We start from the raw sequence: 24253 nt of genomic DNA on the forward strand, positions 1-24253 counted from the left end.
CTAAAGTCTTGCTCAAAGCAAAGTCAATTTTCAAGATAAGATCTGACTCTGAAGTAAGGACAGGAGAAGGCATTGTGCAGTCAACTCTTTTGTATCTCCAAGGAAGTACCAAATAAAATCAGTATCAATTTTTGGCCAATCTAGTAGAGACTGTAGCCTTTTTTGCCATTGGAAAATATTGCTTCTTAAGGTTCTGAGGAATGATTATGTTTTGAGGCCAGAAGAATACTTGCCATTTCTGATAGTCAGTTTTTGGTTATCCCATTTCAAAATTTGATTTTTTTTCTATTAAGTTTACATTCTGAACAGAGACACTGGGTTTTAAACCAGATGCTCTCAAACAAGTACACCTCTTGCCTTTCACATTGACTTTTACTCGCAAATCCTGACCAAATTTGTATGTTTAGAGCTTCCTGTATGCAGCTTTCAAGCACATAAATTCTTTAGAAAAAAATGCAGCAAGGGAACATATATTTTGTTTCAGTGCCACAGTCCCCTTTCAAATATCACAGTGAAAACTCTTACCATGAATAACTAGTACATATCTCAAGGGGATTTTCATAGACATTACAGGAAACAAATCAGCTTTAACCAATGTCCTTATTGCAATTTGCCACATTTTTATTAATTTCTGTACACCTTCAAACTTCTGCTTCATGGCATATGTAATTTATGTGCAACAGTGCCTGCTTCTTTCTCAACATAATAACACTCAGATTCAGAATGAAACAGCCGCATGTACCAAATTAACATCAGTTATTATAGTTACAATAGAGTCAACACAAAATACATTTTAGTTTGGAATATGTTTTGACACCTGCTGTGTGTAGAAAACAGTACAATATTGCATCACTGAAAATACCTACAAATAGAGAATGACACAGCCATGTCAGCAACACCACGTGAGTCAGGATGGCCGAGCGGTCTAAGGCGCTGCGTTCAGGTCGCAGTCTCCCCTGGAGGCGTGGGTTCGAATCCCACTTCTGACAGCTGCTTTTTGGGGGGCTGTGACTGAGGATTTTGGGATTGTGTACTTCGGAGAAAAGGAGGCTGAGCGACGCCCTTGATCTCTACAGTTTCCGGGGGAGGGGAGGTGCTGATCTCTTCCTCCTGCTATGCAGTGGCAGGATGTGCGGGAATGGTTCAAAGCTGTGCCAGAGGCTCAGACTGGACACTAGGAAGCATATCTTTACTGATGGGTGACGAAACGCTGGAACGGGCTTCCTAGAGAGGCGGTCGATGCCCCAAGCCTGACAGTGTTTGAGGCATTTGGGCAATGCACTTAACAACTCGCTTTCACTTTTTGTCAGCTCTGAATTGTCAGGCAGTTGGACTAGGTGATCACTGCAAGGTTCCTGCCAGCTGAACTATTCTACTCTATTCTATTCCATTCTATTCTATTCTAAAATTTAAAAATAGAGTCTTAAATTAAAATGGAAGATCTAACTGTTTCAGCCTAAAGCAGGGAGCAGCTCATAATGCAACCCCAAAAAGAGCAGTTCATAATGCAACCCCAAAATCTGGTGGGGTTTCCTCTTCCTCTTCCTCTCCACCATTAGCCCTCCATCCTTCTGCACTAGCTCTGATGCGGGATGCCAGGCTATATTCCTCACTGATGTAGCAAGAACTGTAACTGCCCCAAGCTCGTCTTCTGCTGCATTAGGGAGTGGGACCTACCTGCCAGGCAATCACCTGGAGAGCTCTGGCACTTGTTTAAGAGGCAAGAGAAGGGGAGTGAGTAGAGCAGAACATGAGAGGGAGGAGGCAGAACCTCCCCCTCTCTCCCTTTTGATGGAGGTGAGCTGTTATTTTGGCTCCAGGTGTGTTCTATAACTACAGCTTCCAGATCAAAACTAGCTGCATTTTTCTTTTTTTTTTCTTTCTTTTTCTTTTAACTTGTTCTCCTAAATACCTTTGCTCTTACTTGGTGTTTTTGATTTGTTAAAATCTAAAAGCTTCTCAAAAGCAGATACGACTCAGTAAATGAATCAAATTTTCATGTTACGTATTTAGAGTTAAATACGCACTAAGTGAAATCCTGGAATACAAAGTATTTTTGAAAAACAAGATCACAAACAACAGTCACAAGAACACTCTTCCCATGAATGAAGTGGAAGATTAGGATTTTTAGTGCCATAAATTGCAAATGTTAAATACCAGTACTGCATACACTCGGCAGACACCCAGTAATGATTTCTGAGTACACATAACACTAGATCATTATAAATTTGCAGATAAAATAAATGAATTAACAAACTATTCCAGGGGAAAAAACAGATTGAGGTAGTGTTTTAATTATGTGATATTAACACAGACTCTGACAAAGTTAACTAATTCCTTCCATCTGCAAATACTACCAAACATTCCTTGAGTAAAGTTGCTTACCCACACAAAATATTTATCTACCACACCTTGTGTATAGAAGATATGTATCTGTTTTTCTCCAGAACTTTAACCCATGGAGTGGTGTTAACCCACCCATTCTTACTAGGCACGCAGCACTACAGGCTGTAAACATATACAGGAATGCTTTCACCTCCTGAACTGTTAAAACTAAATCAATATTTAATTCCCCATTCCTGACACCAATTCTACCAGTATTGGAATTCTGAAAGCAGCACATTTGCCTGCTATGAACACACAGCAACTCCGGCATGTTTGGATCTGCCAAACATACAATAAAAGCAATAGGCAGCCACCCGAAGCAGTAATCCTGAACTCTAAGTTGCAGGTTAAAGGGCTGGCTGGTCTTCCTGTGGGATCAATTTTGGATGAAACCTGAAATCAGCATCATCAGGTCTCACCAACACAATTTACAATAGTAGTATATTATCTATGTTATAGAGGTATCAATCGAATATTAGGGTTAGAGGTAATTTGATTTAAACTAATAGTGCAGACTCTTGCTAAAGTTTGTGGAAAAAATGTAACTGAGATAAAGATATATATATATATATGTATATATAGATATACATATAAACCATGAATTAATTGTATGTCACAAGCAAAACAGCAACTTTGAAGTCTTGAACCTCCTTAACTTCATTTCAATTATAATGTTAATATTGAGGTCACATAAATCACAACAGATGTACCTACAATATTTAAGATGTTTTAAGTATCCTGAAAAACTACTAGTAAGCAGACATTCACTAAAAAATTATGCATTCAAATACCTATTCAGAATTGTAGCTTTTTTCCTACAGTCCCTTGCTGACCCTGCTTTAATGCCCATTGAAAGGCTTGCATGGGGGGCAGAGACAGAGAGGCTCCAGGGCTCCAGCCACCATTCTGGATAAGAAAAACCCTAATTTCAGTGGGAGTTCACAAGTACTTCAGTGGTCCTAGGATTTCACCCCCTGATGCAAATCTCCTATGAAACAGCAGCAACATAACAGGATGCACAGAGCTACAGGATAAAAACTCTGCAGCCAAGAGCTCTTCATAGCTTGTAGTTATCAGCATTTCCCTTCTAGTAACCCATTGTAATGGGTGAATATTATATGCAGATGAATTTCATTTGGATTTTCAATATAATTACAAAATAAAACATAACAGTCTGCCAAGCCAATTCTTCCATAATCACAGACTATAATAATGGACAAAACAAAAGAGGGAGAGGAAGGGTTAAATCCAAGGCCATCATAAATAAGAAAGACCACAGGATTTCATCAAGAAATCCCTGTATAAAGTTAAATTCCTTGTTCTCAAGCATATCATTTATCCTGAGTCAAAGGCCTGAACAGAATAAAAAAATCTGTCAAATACTTTGTTAATATGTTATGTAGGTTACAGCCACTTTTAAAAAAATGCACCGAATTGTGACAAAACACACATTAATTGATAGTAAGAAGTTCTGTGGAGACAAGTGTCTTCCTATAAATTGGCTTTCAGAAACTTTCACAAGATGAACTGTACATAATCTACAGAGGCATGTGAGGGAAAGAAAAACAATTATGTTTTAAAAAATCTGATTATCAGTATGTATGCTTGGTATTTCATAATCACATGCCAATATCTGCACTCTTTTATATACAAGCTGAAGTTATTTAGTGAGGCTAGGTTCAGACTCTTCACATGAATATGTTCGGTTCTTTAGCCAATTTAAAGCCAAAATAATCATATTAGCTAGAAAAGATCTTCAGACTTAAATAATTTCCATTATTAAAGGAAGCACATGATTGATTTTTTTTGAGATTGAAACTGCATACATCTTAGCCATTGCTAGTCACAAGGATGGAGACCAAACTCTCAATATTTGCATATGCTGTGAATATTTCCTGTGAGAAAATGTCACAAGACAAGAAGTACAGAAAAACAAGGAGCTCAGAAATTTTTTTTCTCTGTGGTATGGTGCATGAGGGAGTGCTTCTGGTAAACAAGATACAGAGAATGGCAAATATTTTCTTTATCATTTTTTCTTTTTTTTCCCCTCTTTTTTTTTTTTAAGAAAGGTACTATACACTTTTTCAAACAAACATATTTCAAGGTGCCAATGCAAACAGGAGGTAAAAGCCACAGAAAGCTGTTGTGCTTTACCAAAGGCACAGTTTGCTTTCAGGAAACCTCTACTAAATACAGTCTTTCAGTTAATAAGGATTCCCCTCTTCCTTGTGGCAGCTGCCGCCAGAACTGTACCTGTGAGCAGAGCCCTTATTGACCAGAAGAGGAGAGAACAGAGGTAGACCCTGTGTGAAATTCCCCTGAAGGAGTTTCAGGGAAATAGATAATTTTATGGGCGACCTGGGCTTCCACCATTACTGCTGCACTGTCATACATGTGAGGATATTGCCACATAGTATTTATTCCTTCAGATAAAATTTTCTCTAGCAAACAAATGGTTATCAGCACACCTTCCTCATCCTGGTTTTATGTATATTGCCCATGAACTAAAGGAGAATACAGCATGGCAGAGACCCTCTCATATCCTCATCACAAAGCATAATAGATGCCCAGATCTGATCTTATCACTCAGCATGAGTGACTAAACGACTGAAAAGAATGGAAACTACTTTCAGTATTTCTCTCCTGACACCAATGTCACACATCACTTTGAAAAGAATTAGATGAAGTTCAGACAAGTATATGCTAAGTATGAGGACACTGAGGGAGTTCTGAGATATCTCATTAGTTCTACTACTCATTAGTGGATAGGACAGTATATTTCCAACACCTTGTGGTCTTCAAAGATTCTTTTTTAGACAGAAGTAAAAGGAATAATCAGGATACCATGGCTCACCTGCTCCCTTTGTCATTGAAGCGAGCCAACACTGACAGTTCAAAGCATGTCTGAATTTGCGTTTATCTTACAGAGAAACAATCCATTACCAGTTGCTAATGATTTTTTTTGCCCTAATGAATCTACCTTGAAAGGAATCTACCTGGAACTCCATGCTGTTCAGAGTTATTAAAACATGAAAGCTGGACTAACTCTGCTGAGGACATTGATGGTTAACTCTGATGTCGATTATATGTCAGCTTTATGAACTGGAATAAATTCAGACAATGCAAGTTGACCATTGTATTAAAGATGATGCACCCAGAAGCTGTTCTCTCAGTGCAGGTGTCCTGGACCTCTATTGGCATAACCCACATTGCAGAGGAGCAGGCCCAAAGGGCAGCTCTGGCATGAGGAAACAAGGGTGCCCAGAAAGCTTCTAATAGCAGAGACACTTGTGACAACACAGGCAAAAAGCTACCTGGTGCAAGCCAAGCTTGCATCTGGATCTCCTACAGACAGACATCATCACAATATGAGGCACTTTGTTATTCTTTCTGCTGCTAGTGTTTTTCATAACATATGCAAATTATTGGAAGAAACAGTATTTATTTGTAGGCATGCCTGTCCTGAAGCTGAAGGCTTGCTCCACTTGCAAAAGTCACATTCCCCTTTGAAAGGTAATGCTGTGTTTTTACTGTTAGACAAACCACCACCTGTTTGCTGCTAGAAATAGTCCCACTTACCTCAGAGTGCTGATGTCACATTCATGTTTAACTGGAATTAATTTGTTTTCCTGTTCCTTCAGTGCCAGTGCTAGTGCTATGCTCTGACAGCTCCTGCTCTCCCCAACACAGCACAGCATTAGTGGATGGTCCCCATTGCTGTTGCACAGCTACACAGACGCCACACCAAAGCACCCAGGACCTTCAATACCTCCTCAAAGAGGAGGGCCCACAAGCCTTATATCATACAGCAGATAAGAAAATAAAACCTCATGCAAAATCTCAATGTCAGCACTCTCCCTGGGCTGCCCTGCATGGATCACAGGCATAGCTGCGTTGCTTTAACCTCCTCTCCTAAATAATATCTCCTCCATAATTAGACTTACTCCTTATTTGCAGCCTAGCCCAATATCCTCTTAACACACACAAGAACATCCATGCTGGATCAGACCAATGATCAGTCTAGCTCAGCATCCTTTGGGATGGTGGCCAAGACGGGCCCTGAGGGAGAGATCAATACAGACAGTGGTAAACACCAGGACAAACAGTAGAACAAAGCTTCACTTCTTCCAGGAATTTGGGCTTCAGAGGCTTCCTACTGTAGAGGTATTTCTTTGTTTCATAGCCTGCAACAAGGTCACTGAGGCTGGGGGGACCTCTGGGGATCCTCCTGCTCACAGCCAGCTCAGCTGATCTCGGGGCCACAATCAGTTTGGTTTTGATTATCAGCCAGGACAGAGACCATACAATGTTGTGGCAACTTCCTTCAGTGTTTGACCACCTTCACATTAAAAACGTTTTCTTCTGACATTTTCTGAACTTTTTAGCATTCAGATGCTGCTGCAAAAAATTCCAGAGCCTGCCTATGCACTGCCTGAGGAGCCGAGCGCAAGCCTGGTGTATGGAATATTTCTCACATCTTCCTTCACTCTGCACAGGACCACTGCTCTACCTTAATGTGAAGTGGTGATCTTACAAAGGTTTTAAGACCAGTGCATTCATTACTTTTACTGGAGTATTCTGAGATACATAATTTTTCTGGGTTCTGAACTTTCCCTATGTTGTCCATAAGGATTCCTGTCTTTGTCAGAGCAGTGGAGGCATCTAGCATTGCTCCATAATACCCAGAGAAATAAGATAATTCTGTTTAAAACTAGTTTCTCATAATAAATGCCAAAATATTTCTCATCTGCCACACTAAAAGAAGTCAGGCAAAATCCAATGATTTGCCAAAAGGTAAATAACCTTTTAATGGCATCTTCAATTCTTGGAACCATTCTCATAAATAGCTTTTTTCCTCTTATTATGGATCTGTTGCATTTATTTCTCCCCTTCCCATGAGACTCCCCATCTGCTGTATACATCTGAAATGGCATCTTGTCAGTGAAGACCAAAACAAAAAAGGCATTGAGTATCTCAACCTTCTCCATACCCCAGGTAACCAGGTCTCCCATTTCCTTATGGAGAGGGCCCACAATTTCCCTAGTCTGCCTTTGTCACTGACGTACCAACAGAAACATCTCTTGTTGCCCTTGATGTCCCTGGCTAGATTTGATTCTACCAGGGCTTTAGTTTTCCTAACTTGACCTCTGATTGCCCAGACAATTTTTCTGTACTTCTCCCAAGCTAACTCTCCTTGCTTCCACACTCTGTAGGCTTCTTTTTTGAGTTTGAATTTGTCCAGGTGTGTCTTGTTCATCCATACAGGCCTCCTGACATTTTTGCCCAACTTCGTCTTTGTTGGGATGCAACTCTCTTGAGTTTGGAGGTGATCTTTGAATATCAACCAGATTTCTTGGGCTCCTTTTCCATCCAGGACTTTATCTTCTGTACTCTACCAAGTAGGGCACCTCAAGAGAGACAAGGTCTTCTCTCCTGAAGTCCAGGGTAGTGAGATTGCTGTGCACCCTGCCTGCTGCCCTAAGGATATTGAACTCCACCATTTCATGGTCACTGGAGATAACTGCCCTTGAGCTTCACATTCCCCACCAGTCCCTTCTTGTTCATGAGAACAAGGTCCAGCATAGCACCTCTTGGTTTCTCTATCACTTGGAGAAGGAATTTATCAGGAATCCATTCCAGGAACCTCCTAGACTGCTTACACCCTGCTGAGTTGCCCCTCCAACAGTTATCAGGGTGGTTGGACTCCCTTATGAGGGCCAGGGCTTGTAAGAATGGGAGGCTGCTTCTCTCTGTCTGTAGAGGGCCTCATCCACTCGGTCTTCCTGCTTGGGTGGTCTATAGTAGACCCCCACTATAATGTCACCCATCCCTGGCCTCTCTTTAATCCTGACCCATAAGCTGTTGGCTGGCTCCTCACCTATCCCCAAATGAAGTTCCATGCTCTCCAGCTGATCATGGACATAAAGGGTGATGCTCCCTCCTTGTCTCCCCTGCCTATCCTTCCTAAAAAGCCTGTATCCTTCCATTCTGACACTCCAGTCATAGGAGTCTCCATGATGTTAGAAAATCAGAACTAGAATTCTGTGTTCAAAAAATAACCTTGTCCATGTTAAGAAACAAAAAAGCTTTGGAGCTTTGGGAATGGGGGAAGGTTCCACCTGATAGTACAGTTCACAGAAGAATATGCATGTAAAATAAGATGAATAGATGGAGCTGACTTTGTCATACAGAGGAACAAAAGAGTTCACCATGACAAGGCTCAAGCCACTGATGTTGTTCTTTCACTGTGGTTACTTAATGCAAAGAGTATCTTAGAGTTATATTAAAGGTGGAAGATCAACCAGAGACAAAGATAAGACTATGTGGTCATCCCTAGCTGCTCATGGAGTTTGTTACAATTTTGGACTGGCTCTTGAGAAAGCTCCATTTCTTCTGGAAAAACATTTACTGAATAATAAGTCTGATTTCACAGAATCACAAAATATTCTAAATTGGAAGGGACCCACAAGGATCATCATACACCTCTTAGGTGAAAAGCCCATACAGAGATTGAACCCACAACCTTGGTATTATTAGCACCAGGCTTTAACCAACTGAGGGTGGAAGCCATCCTGTATTAAGGCCATAAAAAGATTACAGGCATTAAGGCAAATACAATATGACATAATAAGACCTGTACAAACAAAAGGGTTGGCCCTTTTCGTTTTGGTGTAGTGCAGATAAAACAATGAATCATATATCAAATATTATGCAAAATATATCATGGACCATATCTAGTGGTAAATGAATTATCCCTGTTCCTCAGGACTGCTCTTTTCATAAAGAGCCACCCTCTAGACAGTCTGAGGAAAACTGAGTGAATTTTCTTTCTGTAACTAAAAGAACAAGGAAATAGAGCTAAAATTCCCATGTGATTAGTGCAATTTCAATAGCTAGAATTTTAATACCACTACCTATAAAATATTTGCTATAAAATTATACTTGTATTAACAATGAATTTTTGGATGTTTATAAGCTTAGAAACTGCTACAGAAATGACAAATCAAAAATACTGACTGTAGGCAAACCAGCTTCCAGCATCCTTCTGATAATTACAATTAGGAAGCTTAATGAAATCCAGCATATTAGATTATTTTCACAACTTCTATACCTTGGATTTGTACTACCATGACATCTTGCAACAGTATAGAGCAAATGGATTAGATCTACAAAATAACTTTATAGTCTTCCCTTCAGACTGATTTTTCTTGTCCTTTCTGGCAATATTTAAGAAAATATTTTCCAATTAATTGAAAGCCATTTAGTGCTCTCACCAAATTACTCCTCAATGACTCTGGAGCAGATACACTTTCTTTCTCCCAAGTGCCTTTGATTTCTTCTCTGCACGCACAGACATGCACTTAATTAAAACTTTCCATCGAAGTGGCACTATTTAGACACACAAGGCATACCAAGTTGCTCTTAGGCTTCCTGCCAGAAAGCCAGCAGTGCTGATGCTTTCCTTCATTTACTTTAAAGTGTCAGCAAAACGGGCAATTTATGGCCACATAAATACGGAACCAACAACCCATGACCACTATCTGCAGCAATACAACACACGCACAGACGGTTAGTTGGTCCTGTTCCCTTGGCCTGATTCATGTTGCTGAATACAGAATCAGAGCATGCTTTACCAAAGTGTCTTCTGTAACACTGCCATAAAATAAATCAGTATGAGTGTTTAAACAAGGTGTCAAGGAGCAGCATGAAAAAAATCCCATTAGCAAAGCATGGGACTTGAGCAGGTATCTACTATTCGCTATATGTTGAAAATTTAACCTGGGGACTTTAGACACATACAAGCAGGATGCAGACATATCATATTGTGAAATGAGGCTTGGTTTTTATCAGGATATTGGGATTTTTGTTAGGAAATAAAGAACAGGGAGAAAAGCCTTTTGCTCTGATATAGTGGTGTGATTATGGGCAGGGATTTATAAAAGCATCCATAAAAAGGGAGACATCTGAGAAATCATGTAATTGCCAGAAGCATTTGAAAAAGTCTGTAGGACACAACTACTCTCATTATGTGGTACCAGTTCTGCCTTGGAAGGCTTCAGAGATGTATCTGGCAAGCAATCCCTGAGAGAAAATGTATTTCTGACCACCAGTGTAGCTATTCTTACATGTGAAAGATGCAGCAGAGGCTGGATAATGCCACTGAGCTCTGTTAGGTGCTGATTGTCATACATGTGCTTTTCACACTGAAGTTAGAATTAAACTAGATAGGTTTCAAATTGAGAGTAGGTTTCACATATGGCAGCACTGATAATTCTCTAATCTACAGATGTCACTTTCTAAAAATGAGAGAAATCTTATCTTTTTACAGCCTGAATCTACCAGGAGCAGTTCTGCTAAGACTAGAAACATACCACCAACTGGAGATATCTGCAGGGCACTGATGCCCAAGCTCAGCATGAAATCTGAGCATGAGGAAAAATTCATCCTTGTCTCGGAATTTTTTTCATGTTTTCTTGTGCAAGAAGAAATGACTGAACTGGGGCATGAGTACCTTCAACTGACTTCATCATTCAGCAAGACTGACCTTCAGTTTATACCTTGGCATATTCTTCTTCCAAATGCATTTTTTAAAAAGCAAAATAAAACATTTTCCTCATCCTGCGTACTCTTGGTAAAGAGCATTATCAGAAAATGTGACATCATGACTTCTAGCATAAAAGCAAAAGAATTTCACTGACTTTGGAAATGCCAGCATTTTGCCCTTCAGCAGGAACTTGAACAGGATGTACATCCCTGTACACTGAAAAGCCCAGCCATGTACACAATATATTTTAAGGGTCTTACTCAGAAACTCTGCACCTCCTGAATCTTCTAAAGCATAAGGGAACTGGTACCATGACAAGAAAGGTATCTGCTATTTTGCTCATACATTAATTACTTGAGATCAACTGTAGAAATAAATAAACAATTTGCATTCTAATGCAAAGAAAACAAACAAACGAACAAAAATCCAGCCACTAAATGTTAGGTCCTCTTTGTAATTTCAAGTGCCAGCAACTTTTGAAGAATGAACTTGTGGTAATAAAGGTTATAACTGAAGTGCAAGTGTAATTCTATAATTAAATAATCTGCGGGCAATAATCAGACACTTTTACAGAAACTCCAAGATATAGTAAATAAACACATCAGGATAATTAAATGATTCTGAGTATTAGACCTACAGCATGAAGTTGGTGTAGAAATGAACATGACTTTCTCTAATAAAAGGTACATGCCAAGTTGGCTGGTTAGCTCGTGTAAATGTCTTTGAAAAGCCCAAGACAAGGCAGAGTAGAGCCTTACTGTGAAATAAACTTCTGTAAAAATAAAATTGAGGAGACATGAATTAGTTAAGAACAAATTAAACAAATTTCTTTTATCTTTTCATTTCTAAAAATATACATTATATCCAGACATAAATTCACGTTTTCTAATTAAGGATGCGATTGCTTAGAGCAAATTTTTAAAAGCTCTTCATCATTGCTTAAAAATTTTGTGACTTTATTTGTATGTATAAGAAGCCAAATTTTTATTAGATGGACTGGTAAATGAAAAATATGTATTTTCTATCTTTTGTTATATACACAACCATTTTATTGGAGCTTTAAGCTCCAGCATATGAACACTGATTGGGCTTTTTTACATTGTATGGGGTCAAGCTGAGATACAGTTAATTTTCTTCACAGCAGCCCGTATGGTGCTGTGTTTTGGATTTGTGATTAAGAAACTGTTGATAACACATCAGTGTTTTAGCTATTGCTTACACAGTGTCAAGTCCTTCTCTGTTCCCCACTCTATCCCTCTGTCTGTGTCTACTACACATTCTGTTGCCCTACATACATCTGTATTCTAGACTGTGTCTGTTCTGGTTGAACAAGAATCTAAGTCCCACAGCCTCCTTATCACTTTGTATTAGTCAGCCTCCAGACGCCTAAGCAATAAAACAGTGCAAGACATTAGAAGTCCATATTTAGGAAAAGGACGTAAGCCTAAAAAGAGTCCACATCAATAGATATTATTTTGCAGTTCACTACCATAACAAAGTTCAGCAGTAAGAAAGTTAATTCCACAACAGAGCAGAAGACACAAAACATGTTACAGCTTCATTTAAATAGTGTCACTTCCAATTAAAAAGCAAAAGAAAGGGCACAGTGAACACCATGTGAACACCATGAGAATTTAGGTCAAATAATAATTTGACCAGATAATTATTTCTGTACACTTAAAAATCCCAAAGAAAAAAAATTTGGCACATGCTCTTAGTGCTCAATAATGGACAGAGCTTTGTGGGCATCCACTGGTCATGCTTTAGAACCTGGCAGAGGTATCAGGACAAACACAGCAATGGTCCAGGACAAATGCCAATTAAAAACATGAAATTTAGAAACCATGTGCAAACATAGCCTCTCTGCAACTAAGGGAAAAGAAGAAACTAGGCTTATATTATCTTGAAAACACTACAGTCTGTTCATATCAGGAGCTTATATATGAACACTATTTTCTTAACTTTCAAATCAAAATCTGATATAAGAATAGGTAGTCAATAACTGTCAGTTTAAATGAGCTATACAACATGAGTTTTCCAAACTGCAGAACATAAATAACCACAAGTAAGAGTACCCCTGAACATCATAACAGTGGCAGGTAGACAGTGAGACAGAGTTTACCACAGATCCTGAAGATGTGCTAATATGGAGCCTATCTTTGCAGAGCATCTTCTACACATGAAGATGGTTCTCACAAAACAAACATCCCTTCTCTAAAACCTTTAAATACTTTTCCTTTCCACATGAGAATGGTATCAGCAACTGCTCTTGAAAGACAGAAATAAGTACACATGAATAATACAACACATCAGGAACTCACTGGTATATGTACTATTTCATGATGGTGTCCATTGTAGATTAAATTAATTAGAGAAAAATTAGCATGATAGTGAAACAGATGAGAGCAGAATACAATATAAAACAGAGAAACCACAACAGTTTAGTATTTAAAAGCATGGGATTAGCTCTCAAATTAAACTGAAATTAAGAGGAATTCACCTCTTTGTTAGCAATGTCAGTTCACATTTACAACACAGTTTCTTATAAAGCAGATGAGAAATGTCTGCCTCACATACAAAGTTTCTCATAGCTTTTCTGGTTGGACAGTCACTCTTATCAGCCCATTCAACACGGATTATCCACTAAAAATAACAAACAAACAAAATAAATGCAAAATTAAGAGAAAGGTATAAATGAAAAAGCAGCTTGGATACTGTATACTGGGTAACTTTCAAAGATCTGGTGACAGGAGATTACTCAGCTTTTGAGGCAGAGTTTTGCAATTTCATTAAAAGTTTTGTGGAGATTATAATTAGTAATGTATTATGAGAACTAATTAAAATTAATTTTTCAAGGAAATAAACCTTAAGTCATCTTTTCCTGTAGAAAAATAGCTTTGTTCTTAATTATATTTCCAAATTAATACAGTATTTCTTTTTAGGAAGAGAATTAACATATCAAACTAAGATTTCAAAAACTCTCAACAGTTTTAGGCAGTCTGTCTGTAGAAGTTTATAAAATTTAAAAATGATCAATAGAACCTCAAGACTTTCTTGTTCACAACTAATAGTTCTCTATGAAATTTAAATTTAAAATGCACTGCAATTGTTAGAACAAAACACCTGACAAGTACTTAATCACTGCCTAACTAAAACATGGTACCAATCTCAAGAATACTTGATGTAATTTCACAGTCTACACATAGAAGGCTACTATTATGGAAGACCACTATGACTCTTTCCCTCCAGGAAGCAGAACATCCTTTATTTATTGCAAGTGATTAATAACAGTCTGCGTAAAGTGAGAAATAGCAGAACACCGTACAGTGAAGAGACAAAGAAATTCTGTTCCTCAAATGTGCCTTTTTTTCTTAAAACCTTGTTTGCAGATATGGGAGAGAACTTCTTATTGCCTGTAATAATCCTTATTGGGAATTTTCATTTGCATATTAATCAAGATTAAAATCTGTGAGGAAAAAGATAAAGAAAGACATTTCAAGCCTACCAATCAAACACAATTCTTCATTTTGCCATTGCTTTATAATGCTAAGAAAAGATAAAGACATGATCCTAACAGTTAAAAAAATTGTTAGATCAGCCCATAAGGAGTTCATATGGGGTTATACTAAACTGTGGCAAAAATAACTAATCCACATGAATATAATATATTATAATAATTTATTTCACTTACAGAATGTCTTTGATTTACTGGAGTGTTAATATTCTGCAAAGGCAACTAATTAAAAGCAGAAATCCTCAAATGGGAAGTTTGCAATTCCATTACTGTACCCTCAGCAACAGTTATCTCAAACTCATCAGACTGACAAAACAACAGATTCTGTACTTATCTAAAAATACAACTCAAGTTTCCTTTACTTGAAAAAAAAATCCTAAAAATGTGCTGCATTTGTATCTTGTATACAAGCTGAATTTGTGGCCATGTGAGGCAGCCACGCCCACAGCTGCAGGAGCCCAGTGGACAGGATAGCCCCTGGTAGCACCCTGACTCTGACAGGACTGCAGCTCACCCTGAAGCCTCATGCAACCAGTGCAGGAGCGGATGCTTCAGAAAAGCAAGGTGCTTTTTCTTATCATTTGCCTGCCCTGACTCCTGCAGGCATACAGGATGCTGCTTCATATGTTCTACCTAACGGCCAGCTAGCCTCCTGTGGTAGTTTAGTCTAGGCCTTCCTTGGTGACCAGTTTGTAACCAAGGAAGTGCCCAGATTTACCCAGTATTCCCTATGATTTTTACGTAAGCCAGGGTATAAGAAGAAAGGAGGAGAGGCCTTTGCCCTCTTTCCTTCCGGCGGCTTTGGAGGTGCAGGTTTCCCTGCTGTTGAGTCTGTCGGGTTGGGGAATGAGGCCTGGTAAGGCCTTGCTGACCTTGGGAGACGGAGGTTGCCGGCGATCGTTCCAGAGCAACTTTCTGTTGTCCCAAGGAGAGTAGTAAGATATTCTTTTGCTAATTCTTTTAGTTGCTAGATCTTGGGCTATTGATTGTGTATATTTTATTTTGGTTTTGTTCCTTTTTTCCTTCCCCCTCCCCTTTCCCTTTTCCCTTTGAAATTGTACATATATTTCAATTGTATATAACTGTAATATAAGTGTAAATATATTTATATATATGTTGCTTTAGCGGTCTCTCTCTCATTTCGGTTCTCTTGTTTTTTGGGTTTTTTACTGTCCCCTTGGTTCAGGGGGCGGGGGGAATTCTGGTGGTGAGGTTTGGAGACTTGGCAGGGAGCCAGGTTCAAACCACAACACCTCCCCTCTTCACAACAATTCAGAAGAGGAGAGGTACTCCTCCAGGTGCCAGATTAGAGGTGCTCTGCCACTGCACCAGGCAAAGGTTTCACTAGGCTACCCTGCTTCTAGGGCCGAAGCGTTGAAGTCCTTGATAAGTTTGTACTAAAAACCTAAAAGCACAAAAATCAGGGAGTTCACATAGGACAGGAATGGTCTATAGTATCTTTGTTATACAGAGAAATCACACCCCCCTGCAGAAGGCCCCTGGGTGCAGTAGCTGGGATCTGGCAAGGTGCAGCTGCAGGAACTGTGGGGGAACAGGGCCATACTGTTTGATGACAGATACAGGATACCTGATGCTTATGAAGAGCATTCAAAGATGCAGGAAGTAGACACCATGAACTCAAAACTGTTGATTTTTTGAGACATTTGGGGTAGTATGACACTGAATCATGCAGAGTAAGAGGTGAAGGTTACCTTATATTCAGTACAGATTCCCTAAAATGACAGAAAAGAACCTATCTTACACTGGTGCTTTTTTGTCCTGGTGTTATTTTCCACACCCAGAAAGCAGGAGGGATGCCCTCCAGTACCAGCACAGCGTCCTCTTTGGCATTCTTGCTGTGACCCATAATGCCTTGGGGAAGCTATTTGCATTTGTGCTACTTGGCCTGTATGCCATGTACCTGTCAATTAAAGTAGACCAGAGCTGTACAGCAAAGAAAACCCAATATATAGCTGATGTGTTTTGTATAACAATATATTTAGAAAATGTAAAATTTTCAGTTTAGAGTCACAGCAGCCATACTTTTTTTTTTTTTTTAGATGAAAAGCATAACAAAAACGGTGGAAACTGACCTCTTAGTGCCAAACATGATGGTGCGGGCTTGTTTCACATTTATGAATGCACTGCTCTGCACAGGCTGTTTATATTGACCTGGATGAGAAGAAAGAGAGATTTTTAGATCAAGAAACTCAGGACCTTGATTTTAATATCCTGAACAACAAGTACATTGGTAAACATCTTCCAGTGAGAATTCAGAGAATACTGAGCAATTTTACAGAAATAAAGAAGTTAGCAAAACTGTGTAAAGATTAACAAACAAAAGATAAGAGTTAAAAAACCTAAGACTGAATCCTACTGCTGGGGCTTAAACCTGATGTTGCTAGAGCAGTTACTCAACAAAAGCTAGGCATAATGCTATGTGATAGTGCAGTATCTAAAAGTCCTTGACTTTTACAATGAAATTCATGTTCATGAGTTAAACGCATGTGTCTTAAAGCAACTAAACAGGTCTTCCTGAACTGCCAGGCTGAACACAGCTATATAAATTTATGTCTTAATTGAGTTTGGGTGCTTAATTTGTTGAATGACTAGCTTAGTAAAGTCATTTTTCCAGAAAGAAAATATTAATATCAATATGAAATTTCCTGATGTGGGCCTACTAAATACTAACCTCAGGAAACATTATTATTTCAACAAAAAGAAATTCCAACTTTTATATAAATATAAAACCATGAAAATATTATAGAATAATAGAATAATTAGGTCAGGAGGAACTGCCTAGTCCAGCCCTCAGCTCAAAGTAAGTATAATTAGATCAGGTTACTCAGGAATATGTCCACTTGAGTCTTGAACATGTCCACAACCTCTTTCAGAAACCAGTTCCAGTACTTCACCACCCTCACAGTAAAAATATTTTCCTAATACCTAATCAGAATTTTCTGTGTTACAGATTGGATCCACTGCCTCTTATCATATCACTGTATACCTCTGAGAAAAATCTAGATCAATTTCCTCTGTTTTCTCCACTCAAGTATTCACTGACAGCACTAAGATGGTCTCTTGGCCACCTCTTCTGAGCCTGAGTTGATCCAGTTCTCTCAGTCTTGTGTCATATGCCCTTTGCTACAGTCCCTTGACCACCTTGTTTGGGCTCCGTAAGTCAACACCCTTCTTGTTCTGGGGAGCCCAAAACTGGACATGGACTCCACAGTCAGTCTCATAAATACCAAGTAGAGGGGAAGGATTTTTTCCTGACCTGCTGGCTACACTTCTGCCCATGAAGCTGAGGGAAGCAGGTGACTTTCTTTGCTGTAAGGGCATGCCTCTGACTCACATGCAAACTGCTGTTCACTAGGCCCTTCAGATCCCTTTTTGCACCATTGCTTCCCAGGCACTTGGTCCCCAGCCATCACTTTACACAAGGTTATTCCACCCCATGGGCAAGAACTTGCATATGCTTCTGCTGAATTTCGTGAGGTTCCTATCAGCTCATTTCTTTGGCCTGCCCAGGTCCCCTTGAATAGCACCACTACCCTCCAGCAGCTCCTTCCCCAGGCAAGTCAGTGCATCGCTCAGGAGATGTGCCCAGGAGAGGCTCCAGGGGCTCTGCAGCCCCACATCAGGTCAGCGGTAGCCTCCCTCAATTGCCCTCCGAGCCAAGGCCTCCAACATGCGAAGGACATTAGCAGCAGCTGGTGGCAAGGGAGATACCCAGTGGGGTGTTGAGACCATCACTGCACACCCTCCACACCACCCCAGGCAACTTTAGGCAGAGATGCTTGTATTGCTGTGCCAATGGCTATGACGAGGCTGACACTGCTGCTCCCCATGAGCTTAGCCCTCCACAGGAGGATTCAGCCATTCCCAGCTGCAGCCAGAAGCAGCTCCCAGCAGAACTGGAAACAGAGACTAAAAATGCTGCACAAACTGGGAAGAGCAACTATGATGACAGCCCAGGCAGTGCTCTGGGTGCTCTGCATGCTCCCAGCCCCACAAATCAAGTCCCTTTTGCAAGCCTGTTCACAGCACTCTGGTCCTTCACTGCCTAAGGAGCAGCTAAGTACCAACTGGAAAAGTGCAGGCAGGCAGCAGCCCCTCCAGCTCGTAGCTTCTCCCACCATGTCCATTCCCAAAAGACTGCAGCAGCTCCCGTTTTTGGTTCACTCCCCTTATGAATGTCAGTCCGTACTCCCACTGCCCCCACAAAATGTAATATTGATGCTAATTAAACATTTCTGCCCTAATCTCAAATGTTCAGTTTAAAGCAAAAATATATAGCTTACAAATTCAAACATTCTATCCCAGTTTTGCTGATTTTTAAATGTAAATGTGCTATCTAAATACAAATGTTTTGTTCACAGGAAAGAAGCTGTGATTACATGATGGGCAGATTTTTGTCTACAAATTCCCTCCTAAATTCATAAGATGCTCAAGGGGACTTCACATCTCCATGTCAGATCATATCAAATGACACAAGATAAAATGTCTTGGTAGTTGCAGGCAAGGAAGTGATATTTTCACAGCACTATATTTCATTATGGGTTTGGGCAATGACATTTTTGTCTCAATTTAACAGCTGCTCTTAAAGTACTTTCTTTTCTGTTTTGTGTAGGGGTTTTTTTTGTTTCAGTGTGTCTCCTTAACTTGTACAGCTGCAAAGAATCAAAGGGAACCTCCCTCTTCCTTTCTATGCCCTCTTGTTCCAGAATCACAGCCTTGCAGCTGGGCAAGCAGCACAAATATCATCAGCCTGAAGTACATTTTCCTTCCCATGCAATTATTCTCCCTGCCACTCAGTAGCATCAGTCCCTCTACTTTGCGAGCATAACAAATGCATGCTTCAAGTTAGCTGCCTTGATTGGGAATTTCTAAAGGCTTTAAGTAAGCCAAGTGTCCACTCCAATTGAAAATCAATGGATTTGGGGCATACACATTCCCTGCATGTCTAAGCTATGCCTACACTGTCAGATATGCAGCTCAGAGATGGAACATGGATGAGATTAAGGACTACAACTCAACCTCTGCCCCGATGCACACATTAAGTATCTTAAGCCATTCAGACAGCTGATTATACAATGTGGAGCATAAGTGTGTACATGAGTCAGGCATTCCTTTTCTCTTAGAAATGGCAAGGTTTTCAGAATTTTCAGAAGTACTTAGGTTGTGACCTGGAAGCTCAGCTCCCGTATTTGAAAATTACACAGTCACTTATGATCACAAAAGCATTAGTGGAACTAGGACACTGAAAATTTTAATCCCAGTTTATTCAATCAATTGATGATCATCTCCATTTCCACTCAAAAGCACCATTCACAAGCATCCAAAATTAGTAGATATGACTGGTTTTATGTTTGTAAGAACTCTAACTGAACGGCTTTAGTGCTTCCTGTCTCTTCTTGGATATAAATAATAATTTTAGGGATGACATAAAGTACTGCAGTTTCTCAGAAAACAGGACAACAGGTATAAAATTCATGAGTAGCTGAAGCAGCTTCCCTTGAAGGTGACTGGTGCAGAAATAGGAAGAGCAAGGCATTGGATACAGAGTCAGAGAGTCACAGATTAATTTAGGTTGGAAAAAACCTTTAAGATCAAGTTCAACCATTAACCCTGCACTGCTACTGATCTCAGCAGAAACTCTGCAGGCATTATCACCTTCCATTCCCTCTAGGCACAACTATATTCTTTCGGGGAAAAAAAAAAAGACTGATACAGTCAACAAATATATTAAATGAGACATTAATTTGGACTTTGGACCTTTTTTCCTTTGCATAGAGTTTTTGGTGTTGCATAAAAATGTTTCCCATAGCATTTCACTGGCTTAGCAAAGGCAACTGTGTCAGCTGCTGCCTTTCAGCTGAACCCACTGCCTCTCCGATGGAAGGTACTGTCCTCAGGACAAAGTGGCATAACAGCCTGGGAGTACCATCCTTACTTTCTTGCAAACAGTTGCATTACACTGCTAAGAAAGGCTGATTAAGTAAGAAGGGTCATTTTGCACTGAAGCAGATGTGACAAAGCATCTATCTGCTTGCAGACAAAGTTCTGAAAGCTACAACTTCCAAAGTGAAATTAGAAGCAATAGCGATTTCTAAAATTATGTCTTAAAGATGTCATTAAAACTGGCACAAAAACTCAGAGAACATTTTCATTTGCACCAGATATACTTACGCATAATTTACTGAGATTCACACTGACTGCTCAAACCCATGCAAATCTGAGCACAAGTATCAAGAATAAAAATATTTTCTCTTAAGAAACAACTCTATTATAGTGAAAAGTATGGCAAAAAATGTTCATACAGAATTACAAAATAAGATGTTTATCAATGACCTGCAGGAAACAACAGAATGCAGTGTCATCCAGTTTGCAGATGGGGCCATATTAGGGGAGACCAGTTGATATGCTTAAGGGCACCCAGGGAGGGCTGGACAAGTTGGAGACACAAGCTGACAGGGACCTTATGAAATTCAGCATGGACAGACAGATGCAAAGTCCTGTACTTAGGAAGAGAAAAACACTTGCAATGGCACAGGCTGGGCCCTACCTGGTTGGAAGGGCAGCAAGCTGAGCATGAGTCGGCAGAGTGTCCTGGCACAGAGACAGTGAACAGCATTCCAGACTTTATAAGCAGGAGCATGGCCAGCAGACAGAGAGAAGGGATCATACTGCTTTATTGAAAAATCATCAAACTCTTCCTGAAATACTGCACCCAGTTCTGCAGCCTGCCCTCGATGCAAGGACACCGATGAACTGGAGAGAGTTCAGCTGAGCACTGACCATATTGCCCAGAGAGGTTGTGCAGCATTGCCCATTTGAATTTCTTAAACCCCATCTAAATAAAGCTCTGAACAACCAGGACTGATCTCACAGCTGACCATGCTCTGAGCAGGAGGATGGACTAGAGTCCTTCTGAGGTCCCGTCCAACTTGAGTTATCCCAAGATCCTATAAGTCTATGTATAAAGAAGTTAAAAAATGGAAGGGGATGTGAAATGATGGTTGAAGCTGGGATAATTGAAATATAATGCTGGTACAACAACAGGATAAAAGATTATTTTCTGCTTTAAGGAAACACCAAGAAGAAAACACTTTAAAATTTCTGTTCTGAAAGGTTACAAAAACAGTTACATTAAATTCCTCTCAGAGGAGGTAGATTCAGTATATTTATAGATGAGGACCAAGAGCAGCAAACAGGAACTACATATATCCAACTGTAAACCTGACTTAGTTGAATTTAAAAATATTGAAATCCAGGAGGGGGCAATAAGCAGATGAGAAAAAATCCGAAAATTGAAACACTACTGTGCCCAGTAAGCCTTGAAAATTAAGAGCAGAGCATAATATTGTCTATAGGCAATGGGAAATACTGAATCACAAAACAACAACAGAAGGCAAAGATTTTGAGAATTTTTACCTTTGAAGTGAAAAGAAGTATATGTAGAATTTTACCAGTTCAAAAGAAATAACCTAAAGAATGGAAAGCACATGACTTCAGTACTCATATCACTGGGGACACATGGAATATGTAAGAAGTTTACTAGCAGTATCACTATTTCAAAGATTTTTTTGCATAAGAAAACAAGTGAAGAAATAAAGTGTAAAATTAGAAAGGAGAGAGAGAACTCTAGTTCAGTACTTAGGCAACTAAAAACAAACATGGCCATGCTTACATAAGATACAGTATGATGAAGTGACAATGAGAGCTAATGGGAATGAAACAATTTTTGCACTTCAGGAAATCTTTGATATACTGCCACATTAAAGAAAATATGTGCTAACTTTTGATGTAAATGTCATACTTGCAATAAAATGTAAAGGAGAAATCTAAGAGAGACTCGGCAGTCAGTTAATTCAGACTATCTCTGGAAAAAGACTTCTGAGAAACAAATCACCAGACAAGTAAAGCATGAAGTTAACTAGAAATATTCCTAATTCTGTCCTTGCTGCAAAGCAATCACTCAGTTGAAACAAAATTTCTCCATTTACCAAAATAAGTCACTGCTGTACTTCACTAATCATAACTTAAAAAAAAAAACAAAAAACAAAAAAAATACCAAAAAAAACCCCAACAAAACCAACACATTACTAGTAATGTAAAAGAATCTAAGATTCTTAAATATTATTCCAACTTCACAAGTGTGTCATGAAATGCCCATTCAATCTTTAACAAATATATTGTTCTAAATTCTTCACACTTACATCCCAAAGGCCTCTGCATTGACATGCCCCTCCAAAAGATTGCAAAACTACTTAAACACTTCCCTGTTCTCAGCTAGATCACCCACTAAACCAAACTACCTTTATGTAGTTAAACTGTACTTTTGTATATTTGAGTAATTCTACAGAATGCCATCAGAGAGAAAAACATGTAATCTTGGTATTCAGTGTGTCTCAGTGATACAGCATACCATACTGAAATACCATACCTTATTAAAAGTTATTGTGATTAAAAGTGATTTGCTGAAGCTTAGGAAAAAAATCTTCTGATAAACTTGTCAACACTCTTTGAGATATCAAAAGTTAAAAAAACCCCAAACTCTCAGAAGAAAAGGATAAGATCACCTACAGCAGAACATGTTTGGTAGGTAGGTCAGTGCTTTTCTTCTGCTCTCTGACTTGAAAACACTGGCTTTCTCCTGTAGATGTCTGTCCTCTTCCATACTTGGGGAACTGCAGAAATTATTTTAATCTAATGGTCTGAACTACACAGAGAAAAGGAGCTGAGTGATACACAGACACACAGAAACAGAGAAAGCAAGAAAATGTCACCTGAATTTTTAATTTACACAGCACTGTAAAAAAACTTAAGGCACAGAGCAATGTGAGACAGTTTTACAGCAAGAAGTCCTTTGTGATCCTGATGTAGGATCATAATATCTTCCCAAAATCTGTGCTTCAAAAAACTCAAGCTATGTCTAGTTAAGGGGATCATACAGGATTAACCAGAAGAAATGTAATGGCCTGTGGATACAGTGAGATTGATTACCTCTGGCCTTAAGCTCTAACTCTGCCTCAGATCACTTATTTCAGCTTTTTTAGTATATTGTGCAACTATTCCAAAATTAGAAGAAATAATTTCCCCAAACCTTTATGAAACAAAACCCACATTTATTGTCTATATAGTTGAGCTTGATTTTTTTTTTGTTTTGTTTAATTACCCTATCTCTTGAAGGAAGTACACTTTACAATTCAAATAAACAATTAAAGGTTTAGTTTGGCAGCTCTTGGAGCTAACTAATTAGTGAATTCTTAAGCAAATAAATGATAAAGAAAAATAAAAGAGCTGAAATGTAGTTACTAATGTAAAGACTGATTTATCTGAAATGTAAATGAAATCCTTAACAGCAATTCTTATGCAGTGAAATAAGCCTGACTGCCACCTGTTGTTGATCAAAGGTCAGTTCAGTATCAACAGTTTAATAAACAATTTATTTTACTAATGCAAATCATGAGGGCAGCCAACATTATGGTCATTCAGAAGTATTAACTCTTTATTTTTTCATTAATTTTTTTTTCTGATATCTGAAGGGAAAGGATTTTAGAAATATAGAAGTTAACTTCATATATTTGATTATGATGATTATTTCATCAGCAGACTTTTACAGCAATCACATAGTTGCTAAAGATTTGATTCTATTGTCTGTTATGATTACATTTGCAATCCTGTTAATTTAATCTTCTTACACTTCTGGTTTTTTCTTTACAAATTAATTACATTATTATTGCTGTATGCTTTTCATTTGAATCATACAGTTTCCATGACAGATGTTTTCTTATTCCAAAATG

At 39.0% G+C, this 24253-nt stretch overlaps 1 protein-coding gene and 1 non-coding gene across 5 annotated transcripts in view; one reads left to right on the forward strand and one right to left on the reverse strand.

Annotated features, from left to right (window-relative positions):
- OXR1 (oxidation resistance 1) overlaps nt 1–24253 on the reverse strand; it is a 264006-nt gene that overhangs the window by 208821 nt on the left and 30932 nt on the right. For 2 of the 4 annotated variants that reach the window (XM_027692513.1, XM_027692507.1), the window contains exon 1: nt 16538–16605. Coding sequence is in view for 1 of the 4 variants with exons in the window: in XM_027692508.1 (XP_027548309.1) it covers nt 16538–16554 (17 nt within the window). In the remaining 3 variants the exon portion in view is untranslated. Of the gene's footprint in view, nt 1–16537; nt 16617–24253 lie in introns of those variants that run through there. The other 2 variants (XM_027692508.1, XM_027692509.1) reach the window with 2 other exon arrangements.
- TRNAL-CAG lies at nt 907–989 on the forward strand. Its single transcript has one exon. It is a non-coding gene; the product is annotated as a tRNA-Leu (tRNA).

This window comes from Neopelma chrysocephalum, unplaced genomic scaffold (genome assembly GCF_003984885.1).
Source record: "Neopelma chrysocephalum unplaced genomic scaffold, ASM398488v2 Primary Assembly neopelma1_86, whole genome shotgun sequence".
Classification (NCBI taxonomy): Eukaryota; Metazoa; Chordata; class Aves; order Passeriformes; family Pipridae; genus Neopelma; species Neopelma chrysocephalum.